The sequence below is a fragment of the Canis lupus genome, chromosome 7 (assembly GCF_003254725.2).
Source record: "Canis lupus dingo isolate Sandy chromosome 7, ASM325472v2, whole genome shotgun sequence".
NCBI classification, from domain to species: domain Eukaryota; kingdom Metazoa; phylum Chordata; class Mammalia; order Carnivora; family Canidae; genus Canis; species Canis lupus.
Window position 1 is genome coordinate 28,915,002 of NC_064249.1, and position 16,577 is coordinate 28,931,578.

Here is a 16,577-nt window from a genome sequence, read left to right on the forward strand (position 1 = left end):
GAGCTGGTTTGGAGGTCACATATTCTTTCAGTTGCTGCCTGTCTCGGAAGCTCTTTATCTCTCCTTCCATTTTGAATGAGAGCCTTGCTGGATAAAGTATTCTTGGTTGCATGTTCTCATTTAGGACCCTGAATATATCCTGCCAGCCCTTTCTGGCCTGCCAGGTCTCTGTGGAGAGGTCTGCTGTTACCCTAATACTCCTCCCCATAAAAGTCAGGGATTTCTTGTCTCTTGCTGCTTTAAGGATCTTCTCTTGATCTTTGGAATTTGCAAGCTTCACTATTAAATGTCGAGGTGTTGAACGGTTTTTATTGATTTTAGGGGGGGATCTCTCTATTTCCTGGATCTGAATGCCTGTTTCTCTTCCCAGATTAGGAAAGTTTTCAGCTAGAATTTGTTCAAATACATATTCTGGCCCTCTGTCCCTTTCGGCGCCCTCAGGAACCCCAATTAAACATCAGTTTTTCTTCCTCAGGCTGTCGTTTATTTCCCTTAATCTATCTTCATGGTCTTTTAATTGTTTGTCTCTTTTTTCCTCAGTTTCCTTCTTTGCCATCAACTTGTCTTCTATGTCACTCACTCGTTCTTCCACCTCGTTAACCCTCGTCGTTAGGACTTCTAGTTTGGATTGCATCTCATTCAATTGATTTTTAATTTCTGCCTGACTAGCTCTAAATTCTGCAGTCATGAAGTCTCTTGAGTCCTTTATGCTTTTTTCTAGAGCCACCAATAGCTGTATAATAGTGCTTCTGAATTGGCTTTCTGACATTGAATTGTAATCCAGATTTTGTAACTCTGTGGGAGAGAGGACTGTTTCTGATTCTTTCTTTTGAGGTGAGGTTTTCCTTCTAGTCATTTTGCTCAGTGCAGAGTGGCCAAAAGCAAGTTGTATTGGGAAAAGGAGAAAAAGAGAGGAGAGAAAAAAGGAAAGAAAAGAGAAAGAGGGAAAAAAAAGTAAGAAAAAAACGAAAAAAAAGAAGAAAAAGAGAAAGAAAAAGAAAGAAAGGAAAAAAAGGGGGTGGGGGAAGGAAACAAATCAAAAAGCAAAACAAAACAAAACAAACAACAACAACAAAAAAGAAAGAAAGAAAAAAAGAACCACGGGGGAGTATCTTCTGATTCTGTGTACTTTAAGTCCCTTGGCTTCCCCTGGAACTGGTCCGTCTAGCTGGTCTTCTGCGGGAGGGGCCTGCTGTGCTGATTTTCAGGTGTTAGCAGTTGGGGGAGCTGCTGTGCCCCTGCCTGGTGCAGGGCTCAGTGGGGGTTGTTTACCCCGTGAGGCCGCAGGAGGAACAACCGCAGTGGCGGGGCCAGCTCTGGAGCCCTGGAGTCAGCCCCCGCAGTAACTCCGGAGCTCTCTGTCCGCAGGGCCTGGAGGCTCCGGGCGGGGCCGCTGATCTGCTCAGCTGGGGCATGAGCGTCCTCGCTGTCCTGGGCCCTCCCGGCCTCTGCCTGTCCCGGGGGAGGCCGGATCCTGGGCTGTGTCCCGGCGCCCTGTGCTCCGGAGCCTGCGCTGTTGGATTCGCGCTCCCGCCCCGCAGCCCCCTCCGCGGAGCCGCCCCCGAGCCCCTCCGAGCTGCTCCCGCCCCGCAGCCCCCTCCGCGGAGCCGCCCCCGAGCCCCTACGAGCTGCTCCGGGTCCCGCCGTGCGCGCTGCAGCCCTTAGGGAGCTCGGCGCACTCTCCCGGGCGCAGGTGTCTGTTAGTGTCCCAGGGAGCCCGAGGGCATCCCCGCCCTCCTGGGTCCTGCTCCAACTCCCTGCGAGCCCCTTTCCGCCCGGGAAGGTCGGTGCAGCTCCTGCGTCTCCGGGACGGGGCTCTCCTGTCCTGGGGACACTCGCCCCGGCCTCAGCCCGGCTCCTCGCGGGCCCGTCCCCCTTGGAGGCCTTTTGTTTCTTTATTTCTTTTTCCCCGTTTCCTACCTTGATAGAAGCGCGAACTCTTCTCACTGTAGCATTCCAGCTGGTCTCTCTTTAAATCTCAGGCCGAATTCATAGATTTTCAGGATAATTTGAAGGTTTTCTAGGTAATTTGGTGGAGACAGGTGATTTGGGGACCCTGCTCTTCCGCCATCTTGCCCCTCCTCCCTATATTTTGAATTTTTTGAGGAACCTCCATACGTTTTCCACAGTGGCTGTACCAGTTTGCATTCTAACCAACAGTGTAGGAGGGTCCCCTTTTCTCTGCATCCTTGCCAACACTTGTTATTTCTTGTCTTTTTGATTCTAGCCATTCTAACAGGTAAAAGGTGGTGGTACCTCATTATGGTTTTGATTTACATTTCTCTGTGATTAGTGATGTTGACCATTTTTTCATGTGTCTGTTGGCCATCTGTATGTCTTCCTTGGAGAAATGTCTGTTCGGGTCCTCTATATAATGGACTATTTGGGGTTCTTTGGTGTTGAGCTGAATAAATTCTTCTTGTATCTTGGGTATTAACTTCTTATCAAATAAATAATTTGCATATATCTTCTCCCATTCAGCAGGTTGCTTTTTCATTTTGTTGATGGTTTTCTTTTGCTGCGCAAAACCTTTTTTATTTTCATGTAGCCCTAATCATTTTTGCTTTTGCCTGAGGAGACATAACTAGAAAAATGTTACTAAGAAAAAAGAAATGTTACTAAGGCTGATATCAAGGGTATTACTACTTATGTTTTCTTTTTTAAAGATTTTATTTATTCATTCATGGAGAGACACAGAGAGAGAGGCAGAGACATAAGCAAAGAGAGAAGCAGGCACCCCACAGGGACCCAACACAGGACTTGATTCCTGAACCAGGATCACACCCTGAGCTGAAGGCGGACGCTCAACCACTGAGCCAGCCAGGCGTCCCACTACCTATATTTTCTATTAGGAATTTTTTGGTTTCATGACTCATATTTAGGTCTTGAATCTGTTTGGGGTTTACTTTAGTGTACAGTGTCAGAAAGTGGTCGGGTTTCATTCTTTTGCATGTAGCTGTCCAGTTTTTCCAATCATTTATTGAAGAGAATATTGTATGTTCCTGCCTCCATAGATTAATTGACCATATACATGGGTTCATTTCTGGGCTCTAATTCTGTTCTCTTAATATATGTCCATTTTTGTGCCAGTACTATAACTGTTACTATCGCTTTATAGTATAGCTTGAAATCTGGGATTGTGACACCTCTAGCTTTGTTCTTCTTTCTCAAGATTACTTTGGCTCTTATGATAAATCTTAAGTGCAACTGCCAGAAACATGTAAAAAGTTCTTTAGTAATCTGTCAGAGCCCCTCTACAACTCTAGAATGATTTCCTATTCTTTCTAGGATTGAGTCCCAACTAATTTTCCATTGTTAGTAGTCTCTAATTTCTTAGCACTGTCTGCTTCTGTGCTTGGATAGACCTTGTAGACTACTTTTCTCATTGTTTTCCATCTATGTTGCTCTTTTGGTTGATCCAGAACTCTTGATGTTTTTCTTGATTCAGTGCTTTTGATGTCTGGAAATGAGTATTGATTTTTAGCATTAGACTTTTGTTTAAATCCTCACTCTGGCCTGGACTAGGTGTTTGATCTGTGTAATCCCTGGATAATTAACCTTAGTCACTCTGAACCTTTTTCTCATTGGTGAAAATGGGAGGAGGAAATACCACAACAGATATGTGGTGAGAGTTAACTGAGACGAGTTCTAAATATGGCTGACATATTGTTAGCTTATCTCACTTTCCCTCTGTACCTGCTTAATTCAGTATTTGGTTCTAACTGTTCTAAGAGGTAAATAATATTTGTAAAGGTTAATTAAAATAATAGCAGTTTAGAGAACACTGAACCAGTCATAAGTACAAGCAATTAAATGCAAACAGTGGATCCTATTGATTCATGCAAGCTAATGTTAGTTGGTACCCTAAAAAAAAAAAAAAAAAAGGCACTGCCTGCTTTCTTCTGCTTTCTTTCCTCCTCTTTTCTTTCCTTTCTTCCTTCCTTTTCCTTTTTTTTTTTTTGTCTTTTTAAAATTCTATGTGCTTAGTACTTAAAGGTGATGGCATTTGTGTCAATATATGCTCAGTTTACCTTAACTTTCCCATACTCTCTTGAGGCCTAACCAGAATACAAGGTCCCTGGAAGAATAAGGGACTTTTCCCTGTTAAGTGACTCAGTTACATCTCAAGTGCAATAAAGATACTTTGATACTATTATCATGTAGTATTTAGAAATATTCATCTTCTCTTACCATGCACACAAATGCACGTATATAGCACGGACTCATCTTTCACCCCAGTGCCTGTGAATTAGGTGGAAAACTTTTCCATCCATGTTAATATTTTGTTTCTTCTGAATTTATAATTAATGTATGATTAGAGAAGTATGATTTTCAATTTTTTTCTGCCTTTCCCTTAGGTTTAGCACTTTCAGGAATAAAAACTTGAAAATATGCCTTCATTCACTATTGAGCCATTAAATAGAGATTTTGATAATTCATTTGAAAAATTTTTCTTTGCTTTACTTTTGATACCAGAGAAGCCTTGGGTATATATTTTCTAATCTATAATATTTCTGTGTCTCAAATAAAATACAGAACATTTCTGCTTGGGAAATTTTGTAGAATTGGAGGCAGGCTCCTCAGATTTTATTCCTATGCCATAAATGTAGTTCATAAATGAAGCTCCTTGAATTCCTGCTTGGTCCTGGAAACCTAGTCACATAGGTAATTTTACACATTTGAGTAGTTAAATGTTAAAGTATGATACCTGCTCTTTTGAATATACTGGTTGCCAATACGTATAATATCTAGTATGACTTTAAATATTAATTATAGAATGTGAATACTTTGTTGTTATTTTCATATCTTTGGTTTCTGTGCTAAGCCAAAACACAGGGTTTATTTTTCACATCTACAATTCACAACAACAGTGTTTTCCTGTTGATTAGTGTAATTAATGATTTTTTTCAGTACTCCTCCTTTGAGAAGTTTGAATTATAATACTAATCATTAATGGGTAACAGATGATGTTATAAAATTTAGAAAGAAAATAGTTGCTCAGTTTTTTATTGGTGAAAACTTTGAGCTCTCTAAAAGGCAAGATTTTGTACTCCTACTCTGACTTATTAGTATGTCCTTTCTAAAAAAGTTGCTTGTTATTGCAGAAATAACTATATACATTTGGTAGCTTTTCTTTTCATAACGCATAATTTCAGTCCCGTTTCTATTTTTCTGTCCTTCATAAATTCTTCTTTCTTTCATATTGATTTTTCTGCCAGGGTCTTTGAAAAAAAAAAAACAGTTTACTAGGATTAGCTGCAGCTGAGGCTGTGGCATCCTGAATCAGGAGATGAGTGTGTGCAGGGCAGCGTTAGTCACAGATGGCCCTACAAGCCAGTGCTGTGAAGACTTAGGCAACAGAAATCCCAAGTGCTTTTTGTACATTAAGACATTTAATCCCTGTAGCTGCCCTAGGAGGAATGTTTCTTCCCGTTTTACAGATGCAGAAACCTGAGAGAGGTTGAGTATCTTATCCACAGTCACAAAGCCCAGGTCTTTTGGACTCTAGAGCCCATGCTCAGGACCCTGGGATCATGACCTAATCCCAAGGCAGATGCTTTACTGACTGAGCCACCCAGGTGCCCCTCGCCTTTAAAAAAAAAAAATTTTTTTTAGAGGAATTGAAAGAAGGGAAAATGTTTTAAAAATGAATTGAATGGAAGAAACTTATCTACGTAATTAGCATGTACATGGTATAATCTAACTATTTTTAAAAAATGACTTAACTGAGAAATGACTCATACAGGAATGCATTTGAATAGATGCAATTTTCATATGCTACATTTTAAAATGACATTTTCCTTTTTTAGGTGTAACAAAATAAGTTTGGAAAAACAATGTGAGGTTTTTCTTATTTGAAAAAGCATACCATCAAAGGGAAAATAAAAATAAAAATTGTGCTGTACAGCACATTCTGATGAGTAGTCAGATAAACAATGTAAGATGGATTTTAAGTAAAAAATGAAATGACTTATCTTAACTGAGCCAAATGTGACGTAGTAGAACAATAAATTCAGAGCCAGGAGTTCTAAGTTCCTAGAAATTTCTCCATTGGCTGCTAGATTATAAAGACCATGAAGACAAGGTGATGTTTGTTTTTAATTTAAAATATCTGAGTACCTGGCGCAGTACATAGGACATGGCAAGTGTTCAGTTTATTGAATAAATGAATTGATGGATGGTAATCTGATAATGTACAAAGTGTGATGGCCTTGCCTTATGCTTTTCAGTGTGCAAATAGGCCTATACTGAAGCTTGGGATATTTCTTTCACATTCACATTGTACCCTTTGCTTGTTGGTTTTGTTTTTTATTTCTTTGTCTTCATATTTTGGTTTTATAGTATGAAGAATTCCAAACATTATAGATGATATATGATAGGAAGAAAGGTCTCCTGACACAGTAATATCTTTATTGGGTGTTTAGATAGTTAAAACTCTTACGTAGATAAAGAGAGAAAAAAAAAACAAAACAAAACAGCTTGTTTTTCAGTGTATTTTAAAATTAAACTATAAAGAAAACTAAAAATTCGAAAACAATTTTGCCCCTCTTGTCATTAAACAATAACAAAAAATACAAGCATCAAACAGGGTAAAATAGTTAAGAAAAGTGTAAATTGAAGAGTAGCCTCGGGCAGCCCCGGTGGCTTAGCAGTTTAGCGCCGCCTTCAACCCAGGGCATGATCCTGGAGACCTGGGATCGAGTCCTAGTCGGGCTTTCTGCATGGAGCCTGCTTCTCCCTCTGCCTGTGTCTCTGCCTCTTTCTCGCTGTATCTCTCATGAATAAATAAATAAAATCTTTAAAAAAAAAAAAAAGTAGCCTTTCCAGCTCCTCCCAACTCCAACATACTGCGTACTCCCCAGCAGCAGCTACTTCTGACATATTCTTGAGTGTCCTGGAAAATTATTTCTTACCTATAGTAGGATTTTAAATTGAATATTAAAGATTTGGGTCATCATCACTCAAGTTCCTTAGCAACGAACATGCTCATTAAGTTGTTTTAGCACTGATCTTTTGCAGTAGGAACAGAACCACTTTTTGTTTGGGTTTATTTAAATTTTATGTGACATGGGAGCCTTAGGAAAGAAATACGGACCTTAAGAAACAGACCTGAGTATTTTTAGCTAGGCTTAATGAAGAGCGGACAGTCACGGAGGAATGGGACAGCCTGACAAGTACGAGCCAAATGTGGTGAACTGGAGGACAGGTAGCAAGACCTGGTTGTTGGGACTCCCCCGCCCCCCCTCGTTCCTATGTCCTAAGAGATAAGGATGCTTCATTCTTCTGGGAAGGTACCTCCCACATGAGGGGTTTATAACCTGTTTCAGAGAAGAGGCTTGGGAGAAGGTCAAAGTGACCTTCCTGCTTCTGCTGTTTTCTCAAACTCCTTCAGCTTAAAATATTCAGTATACATAGGTGCCAAATTTTAAGGGTAGTGTGCCCTGAACCTCATCATGTAGATATCTGCTTGCAATATTAAAAAAAGTACATGGCAAAAAAAAAAAAAAGAAGTAGATGGTGCATTAGTGATTAGTTAAAAAAATTGAACAAAGTATGCTTGAATGTGAAGGATCCTTTTATTATGTATAAATTATATTTAAAATGTTCAGAAGGAAAATGATTTGGCTACTTTAAGAAAGTCTCTTTGTGTGATTTTTTTTTTTTTTAAGATTTTATTTTTTCATGAGAGACACAGAGAGAGGCAGAGACAAAGACAGAAGGAAAAGCAGGCTCCCTGCAGGACTCGATCCCAGGACCCAGGGATCACAACCTGAGCCAAAGGCAGACACTCAACCATTGAGCCACCCAGGTGCCCCTCTTTATGTGATCTTTGGAATACTGTACATAAGCCTGTGTCTGAATGGAAGCTAAGAACTTCACTGTCCCTGTGACCATGTCAGTGACATTCTCGTCAGATCTGTGGCCAGAAAATGGAGATGTTGTTTTGTGCTGCTTCAGTGTTAGCTTCCTCCTCTTGGATTGGCCCTGGAAGTATGGTATTGTGGAGATAGCTGGGTCACAGCAAGTGTAGCTTCCTCACTTTATGGAAATCATATATATATACCAGGCCTCAGTTTTTCCATCCATAAAATGAAGGGTTCAAACAAAATGGTTTTCAGTTTTGACAGTATTTTAATGAATCACATTAATTTAATGAACCATATTCTTTGCTAGACTTTGCTCAATTTAGCTGAAAAGTAAATTTTTTTTTTTGTAATTTCAATGATGATTTTGTTTTAGGAGGTGTATGGATGTGGGTGTGTATATATATATCTGGTGGTGAGGTGGAAGGCTAGCCTGAATGGGACATTTTAAGCACCACTCTTGATGTCAAGACCAGAAGTACCACCACTATATCTCTGGACATCTTTGACTCTAGGAAGTGACCAAAAGTTTCTACTGCAAAGATGAATCAGAAAGTTAAATTTAAATCACATTTGAATACAATTTGTACTTGGTATAGTTGGCCTTTTCTCATAGAAGAAACAGTACTTGTTTTAGAGTTAGTTTCCTCGTTTTAGAGTTAGTTTCCTCATCATAAATAGAAATTCTGTTACTATTTTTATATAGTTTTAAACAGTCTTGTTGAGGTAAATCCGTTATAAATGAAGGAATGGATTAATTTTTCAAGAGAATATGAAGGATTTTTCTTCTTTATATGTAGATGCTGTTGTTAAACTCTAGGTTAGAATCTAAGAGGTCTGATTGAAGAGCTTAGGCATTTTGAAATCTTGTGGACATAGTTTCTCTTTTTGTGTGTGATGCCTATTTGTCAGAGATTTATTTGAGTGCCATGTAGTGTTATAAACTCTCCCTTCAATATCTCATTAGGTGATTGTTCTGAGGGAATTTTTAAAGATAGCACAACTCTTATTTCTTTCCCAATAAAATGTAACCTTTGGTATCTGTTGAATTCCCCCCCGCTCCTTTACCATAAAAAAGGAATTGCTTTTATTACTTTTCTTTAGAGCTCATGAGTGTGTTAGAATAACTAGTGCTCACAGTGAAAAATGATTTTAAAGCAACAATTTATGGGCAACACAATATAATTTCTGTATTTTCCTAGATAACATCTGCTTTATTTGTTTTGGTATTTCACACACTGATGGTATCTTAGAAGGATACACCTCATTGACTTGATTTTTTTTTTTTTTTTTAGGATTGTGGAATTGGGATGTAAATTGAAAAGCAATATTTGTTAAATGTATTTGATATCACAGGGAGTGAGAGATTCTCTTATTGCATTTTGTAAGAATCCATTTCCCTTTTCCTAGTTGATTGTTAAAGGCCACAAACCTTGACCCTGTCTAGAATTATTTAGTTTTACATGGAGAAGTAGTTAAATGACTCCATTCATCATTTCATCATTGGATTAGACCCATTGAACAGATACTTTTATAGATACTTTTATCTTTAATAGTGACTTTTGTGCCGTTTTTCTATAGGCAGTGCTATTTAATGGGACAAAGCATGTACCTCAGAGTCTGAAGGACTGAGGTTGCAGTTCTGATTTATTTCTTTGCTATGTAGCCTTGGACATGTTCAAATTTTCCAAATTTTATTATCCTTGTCCATGAAATAGGGATACTACCTACACTGTCTGTTGTGAGAATGAAATGAGATCATGTCAAGAGCTTGCTACTTAGTCGGTATTCTAAAAATTATTGTTGTTATTGTCATGATTAATGGTTGTCATTCATTTCTTAAAGTTTGAATGTTACCGATTTATTAAACATTCTGAGAAATGTTTTCCCATTGTCTGCAGAGTAGGAGAGGGAGAAGATTCGTTCTAACAGAATAGAGGGTGAAAAGCTGAACAGAACATCCTTGCTTTGTTTATCTACTATTTTAAGAGAGATTCTTGTTCACTAATATTCATTGGAATTTGAGAACAGGTTGAGCAACTGATGTAGGAGATATTTTCTTTGCTTCACATAATTTGAAGAATACGGTCAAACTTTTGTACCCTTTATATATTTTTGACATGCATCCAAATTCTATGTATTTTATATCCCACAAGACATTATTATTATTTTGCATGCATATTATTTGTTTAGATTTAACCCATATATCCACTGTTTTTCAGCCTTCCTTTAACTCCTTGAACTATCTGTTGTCATTTTCCTTTTTTCTTTGGAACTGCCTTTAGCATTTCTTTTAATGCAGGTACCCTGTAATAAATTTGCTCTTTTTTTGCTTATCTGGAAATGTCTTTATTTCACCTTTACCTTTTGGAGGCTTTTTTTTTTTTTTTTTTTTTTTTTGCTAGAGGATGCTATGTTACAGTTAATTTTAGTTCTTGAATTTACACTTCACTTAAAAAAATAGAACTGGCTCTCTGGTGAAATTCTTCACCTTGATATATTTTTTATGCCTTTATTTTCAGGCCTTTTTCAAATAATAAGCAGGCTATTCACGAATCTCTTTCTATTGTCTTTTTTTCTCTTGGTTGTCTTTCTTGGTTTATTGGGTAGTCTATTACTGAAGTTGAGTTTCTGGAGATGCTGGGAGCTGGAATGGGAAAATAGCATCTCAGTATGGTCAAAGACTAAGTGTTGAGTGAACACAAAACTTGTAAACTTTATAAGGGTCAGCTTACCCTTTTGTGTATCCATGTTTCTAGAGTGTAATGCTCCAGGAATCACAACAAAAAGGTTAGAGCATGTATCAGAGATCTCCTCTTTACTGGGTTTGGATGCTCATTTTTTTCTCCACATGCTGTGAGGCTCCACAGAACAAGCACAGGTTTGAGCTCACTTCTCTATAATGTCCTTCTCTCCAGGATCTTTATCTCACAAACCTTGGCTGCTTTGGCAGCCCCTTGGTCCAGTTTTTGTCTCCATATCCTTGTGACATTGTCACAAGCTCTACTAGCTTCTCTGCCTCTTGGCAGTTTTTCCCTGCCAGCTTCTTAAGCTCTTCAGTCTCTTGTCCAGGTTGACTTAAGACTCAACACGTGTACTCAGCTAAAGGCAGCACAAAGAATGTTGGGCTACAGTCTCAGACTGTTTTTTCATATCCCAATTTTTTAATTATTCTTGCCTTAGTTTGCTCTAAGTTACTTGGTCAATCAGAAACTGTGGTTCCTCCATTTATTTTCTTTTCTGGGTTGTGTATTGTGTGAATTCTACTAACTGCCTCAGAGTTAAGGAGCATGATTAGTTAGTCTCATGGTTAGGTTACCTGGATAAATGGAAGTGCCAAATTTCATTGGTTTTTCATTTGCTTCACTATCAAACTCTTTTACCTTCAATTAGATGTATCAACCTTTCCTCCATTTTATACTTTTATTTATTTTAGTGAAGGAAATATTTCAATGCTGTCTTTGAATGAATATTTTAATATAGATAGCAAAAAATTTGATAAGCTACTAATATTTCAATTTTTTATTAAAAACAGGCTATAATACTAGAATGCATGGTGAAGCCTAAACCTTCAAAAACTGTATTTGTAAGAATGTGAAAAAAAATGTGTGAAGAAAAGCCTTCACAAATGTCATAGTATGTCTCTTATTTCACCTTAATTTTCTCTTGAATAATAAGCATTATTTAAATGTGTCCTTTTGGATGACTGTGAGAAAAATAAAATAGTATGTTGAAACTATCCACAGTACAGTTTATGAGTATAATAATAAAGATAACTAGGCATACAAATCCTACCATTAGAATTTATAAGTGAATTATTGACATAAAAGGAACCTATCCATATACCCTAACTAGAGAATCGGGTGCTAAATTTAGAATTAGCAACAAAATTCCTAAATTCCTTTCTTCCTTATATGTTTGTTCTACATGTCATTTGCTCATTGTAATGAAGGACCTTAGGGGCTAAGATATTTTTGACAACATATATGATTAGAAGTCCTGCTGAATAATCAAGGAAAGATGGCCATTCTGACTTATTTTTTTCATTTTATCCTGGGTGATAGGCATAAGGAATGCACCTCACAGACCTCCAGGTAGAGGGAGCTTCAATAACCAAGGGCTCCAGCTATTGTGTTCTGAAATCCTCTGCTGCTTTTGCACTTAAGGCAAGCTTCCCAATGACTGCTCCTAGCCAGTGCCTGAAAGGAGCAGGGGGAGGCTAAAGCAGTCTGGTTCCTGGAAGTCAGGGAACTCTTGAGGGCTCGCTGGCTCTAGAGCTGCCTGCTGGTCTTGCTGAACCTTCCTTAGATTGTGCAGCAATCCAGGATGAAGGCTCCTTTCTCTCCTTCCTTCGGGTCAGATTTGTCTTACTGTCTGGATCCCTCCCCCTTTTCTTCTATAGGAATAGAATTCTTGCAAGTTTAATCCTGTCATGGTGTCTGCTTCTTGGTGGACTTAGACTAACATTCTCCTACAATTTCTATAAAAAGATACTATCATGTGAAATTACTAAGGAGAGAAAGGATGTTTACTATAATATTTATATCAACTTTAATGATGACAGTATTCTAATACTGCTGGATTCTTAAATTTAGGAAAGTTAAAACTTCATAGAATTGAGGACTAGCTTTTCAGAATTCTTTTCTCATACAGTTTATTGTCTGTATGTATGTAAATTTGCTTTCAGAAGGCTGAATTATTGTAGTAGACAAATCAGGCAGCCATGTTCTAAAAACTGTTGATTTACTCCGGGTGATTGGATGTTGTGAAGTATTAAGCAGTTCATAAGTCATCTCTGAGATATCTAAGGATATTTAATGAGAAATGAGAAGAAAATATTTCTGAGGGTATGTTGATAAGTAATGTATTGTTGAAAGAATAATAAGTAGCAACAGATTTATTTGTTAGAAATATTTGGTTAGGTCTTGCTTTCAACTTATATGATTTATACTAGAGTGCTTATATTTTAAATGTTAATGTTAAAATTCTTCTTTCTTTGCAGAATCATGGTGAAAGGTTCGTTTTCATTGCAGAGTGGTATGATCCAAATGCTTCACTTTTTCGACGTTACGAGCTTTTATTTTACCCAGGGGATGGATCTGTTGAAATGGTAAATAACCTTTTTTTCCTTAAAAGTTAGCAAAGGGAGTAAAGGTGGGATAGGGAGAGGAATAGGATTGCCTTCTATATAGCTGCTTTTGAAAAAAAAATGTATTTTTTCTTTTTTTTTAATAGGAATTCTTTTTTTGGTATTATAATTACAATACAGGAAGATAACGTTGTACCTTTATTTTTCATGTCAAGTAGTAATTAATATTTCTCGATTGAAAAACTGAAGTGAGATTATTCATGTTTAGATTAAGCAATAGTCAATAACTGGTTATAGATAAAGATGATCATGGTCCTAAATATGTCACCATTATTGAAAGCTGTTATCTCTACAAGTCTAATTGAAGAAGATCAGGTTAAGAGAGTCCCACTTATTTCTTTGTGTCTCTTTATTAGCAAACACTTTGCAGGTAGCTCTCTTTGGTATTGGGATTTTGTGTAAGCAAGAAAGCAGAAATTTGGAATTTTTCTGGGATTTCACAAGCACTAATTTGCTGAAATAATTTAGCAATAAACAGATTTTCTATTCATTTTTAAAGTATTAAATTTGTAATAAGTTTTTATGTTATTACTGGATTCAACTAGGAAATACGGAGGTTATAAAAGAAATTATGATTTGTATTTGTAGCAAAAACAAAACAATGTAAGCTATGTTTAATAAAGCAAAATTAAGAATCATTTCTAATTTATACTAAGATTAACATTCTCTATTGACAATTATTTGTCTTATTGTGCTATTGTTTTTGGTTCTAGCATGATGTAAAGAATCACCGCACCTTTTTAAAGCGAACTAAATATGATGATCTTCACTTGGAAGATTTATTTATAGGCAACAAAGTGAATGTCTTTTCTCGACAACTGGTGCTAATTGATTATGGGGATCAATATACCGCTCGCCAACTGGGCAGTAGGAAAGAAAAGTAAGAAAATCTTTTCTTCATCCTTAAAATGTTATATATGTCTAGGTACAAAATTCTAATTTCTTGTTTCTATCTTGTGTTTTTACAGCATAGATACTTTTCTAAGTCAGTGACCCAGTTCAGTGTTAAAACATTTTTAGGATTTTGAAGAGTAGATTCAGTAGTTGCTATTCACTCAGATAACAAAGTGATGCCATAGTCTTCAGCAATGATTATTTTTCTGAAGGAAAAAAATTTATATACCCACATCTTTTTTTTTTTTTTTAAGATTTTACTTATTTATCTATTAGAAACACACAGATAAAGGCAGAGACACAGGCAGAGGGAGAAGTAGGATCCCCACAGGAGCCTGATGCGGGACTTGATCCCAGGACTTTGGGATCACAACCTGAGCCAAAGGCAGATACTCAACCACTGAGCCACCCAGGTGCCCCAAAGCCTGCATCTTTCTTCATACGTGCATTTAACTGGGAACTGAGAATGTTTGAATATAAGAAGTATTGGTGTATTGGATAAACCTGGCTTATGGGGGAAAAATAGTCCATAATCTCAGTGGAAACAGAAAAAAAGTAATTTCTTGTGGAAGAGCAAGGAAGGCTCTGAAGGTATTTGAGCTGGATCCTGAAAGATGAATTGGATTTTGCCCACTTAGATCAAGAGTAGGAAATGCTGGTCAGAGGGATAAGTGTAAGCAGAGGTTCAAAGGCAGAAAGTTGTATGTCATGTTGTGGGAAGAGCCCATTGTTCTGCTTGACTGGTTTGGTGGTTAAAATTTTTTTTTAACTTTGATTTAGTAAAATAGCCTGAATTAGGATGGTAACAGTAAGTATGAAGAGGAAGAAATATGCGAGATAAATAGAAGTAGAGTAATAGTAATAATGGTAAGCACTCAGTGATGGCTAGCTATCATTCTATCAGGCATAATGTTAAAATTATCTGTATGAGTTATTTGAGTCCTGTGACAACCTAATAAAAAAGGAGCTATTATAATTAGCTCCACTTTGCAGGTGGGAGGATTGAGGGTTGGAGGAGATGTTAAGTAGCTTGCTGATGGGCAAGAGGAAAGGCAGGATGAAGCCCACAGTTCAGTGTGAATTAAGAATGGGAGGATTTAATCATAGGAGAATGAGAGGACCTGGAAAATGCTTGCATTCTTTTGGCCTCAATTCGTTAGCATGTCTTCTGGCACCTGGCACATCTCCTTACACGTTACAAGGACCTTACCTGTGTTACCTGAGTGAATCGATGAGTAACAATTTAAAACTTAATATCTAGTCTTGCCTTTTAAAAACCTTTCCTCCCTGTTTACAAATGATGAGCTTTGATCTAGATGACAAAGATATTTTTATATAAAAAATATTTTTGTATAGATTGTAATGAATGTTGTCTATTCTTGAGCTTTATACACAGATGTAATATATATCTGATAGTGACTGATCAAGTGAAGAGTGTTACAAAAACAACAAAAAAGTAACATAATTGTGAGACATAGAAACTTGTCTGTCTTGTTCACAACTGTTTCTCTAAAGACCATCATTGTGATGCCCCAAACAGTAAATTATTCACAAAGAATGCCCCACAAAGACTTGTTGAATGAATGAATGAGTTTACTTCATTGAAAATAGTATGGAGGAGGAGCTTTGGCTGGCCTCCCCAGCTCCTCTCTTCCCTTCTGCTGTATGTGCATGTGGACTCCCCTATGATGCAGAGAAACTGCAGCATGGTGCCTTTCAGAGGTATCTCCTTAGTCTTCTCTCTATATTGTTTGTCAGAGCTGCATTTGTCATCCTGACTTTTCCTCAGTTCTGATTTAGAAGAGAGACCAAAAATGTTGGAGATGCTGCTGAAAATCAGGCTATACTGAAAACAATTGCTTTTTACTAATGTTTTTCTTCTGAATGTCAATTTTCAGTATTACTAAGGTGGCTTTTTAATTTTCAATCTCTACATTTATGAGTTTGCAACCTTTTGAGGCTAGAATGACTGCATTTAAATTGAAATTTCAGTTCTTTTGTCATCTTTGTTGGCTTCAGTTTCTTTGCCATACATATTGTATTGTTTTAGGAGATTCTTTACATTGTGGAGTAATTATTGTAAAATTAAAAGTAGGGAACACAGTGGAAGGTAAGCCTATCTATATAAAAAGCTCCATATACCATTTAATTTGATAGGAAAAAAAAATCTGTTTAACTATCTTTTGAGATCTACCACCAGAATAACTAGCTGATTATATAACATCTGTGTAACTCCAATAGTAATCTTCTTTCTGTGACTTCTTTCAAGCCCCTTGTGGCCCTTTCACAAGCCCTTTATAATTCTCAAGGTGGTTTGGTGCTCATTGTGGATATTAGTACACCTCTCTGATGGATCAGAGGGGTGGTGAATGCCTCATTAAAAAAAAAAAAGGCCAGGGCAGCCCCAGTGGCCCAGTGGTTTAGTGCCGCCTTCAGCCCAGAGTGTGATCCTGGAGACCCTGGATTGAGTCCCATGTTGGGCTCCCTGCATGGAACCTGCTTCTCCCTCTGCCTGTGTCTCTGCTCTCTCTCTCTCTGTGCCTCTCATGAATAAATAAAATAAAATCTTAAAAAAAAAAAAGGCCATTCCTAGAATAACTCTGAAATGGGAAAAACAAATTTGAATGTTAGATAAATAGAAGTCTCATTGTTATGAGAGCTGGTGAAAG

The 16,577-nt window shown here is 37.4% G+C and overlaps 1 protein-coding gene across 8 annotated transcripts in view; it reads left to right on the plus strand.

The window, feature by feature from the left end:
* Positions 1-16,577, plus strand: part of NME7 (NME/NM23 family member 7) — a 262,510-nt gene that overhangs the window by 43,440 nt on the left and 202,493 nt on the right. For all 8 annotated transcript variants that reach the window (XR_004817624.2, XR_004817627.2, XR_004817626.2 and 5 more), the window contains exons 2-3: positions 12,868-12,975; positions 13,728-13,894. Coding sequence is in view for 3 of the 8 variants with exons in the window: in XM_049112342.1 (XP_048968299.1) it covers positions 12,868-12,975; positions 13,728-13,894 (275 nt within the window). In the remaining 5 variants the exon portion in view is untranslated. The remainder of the gene's footprint in view (positions 1-12,867; positions 12,976-13,727; positions 13,895-16,577) is intronic.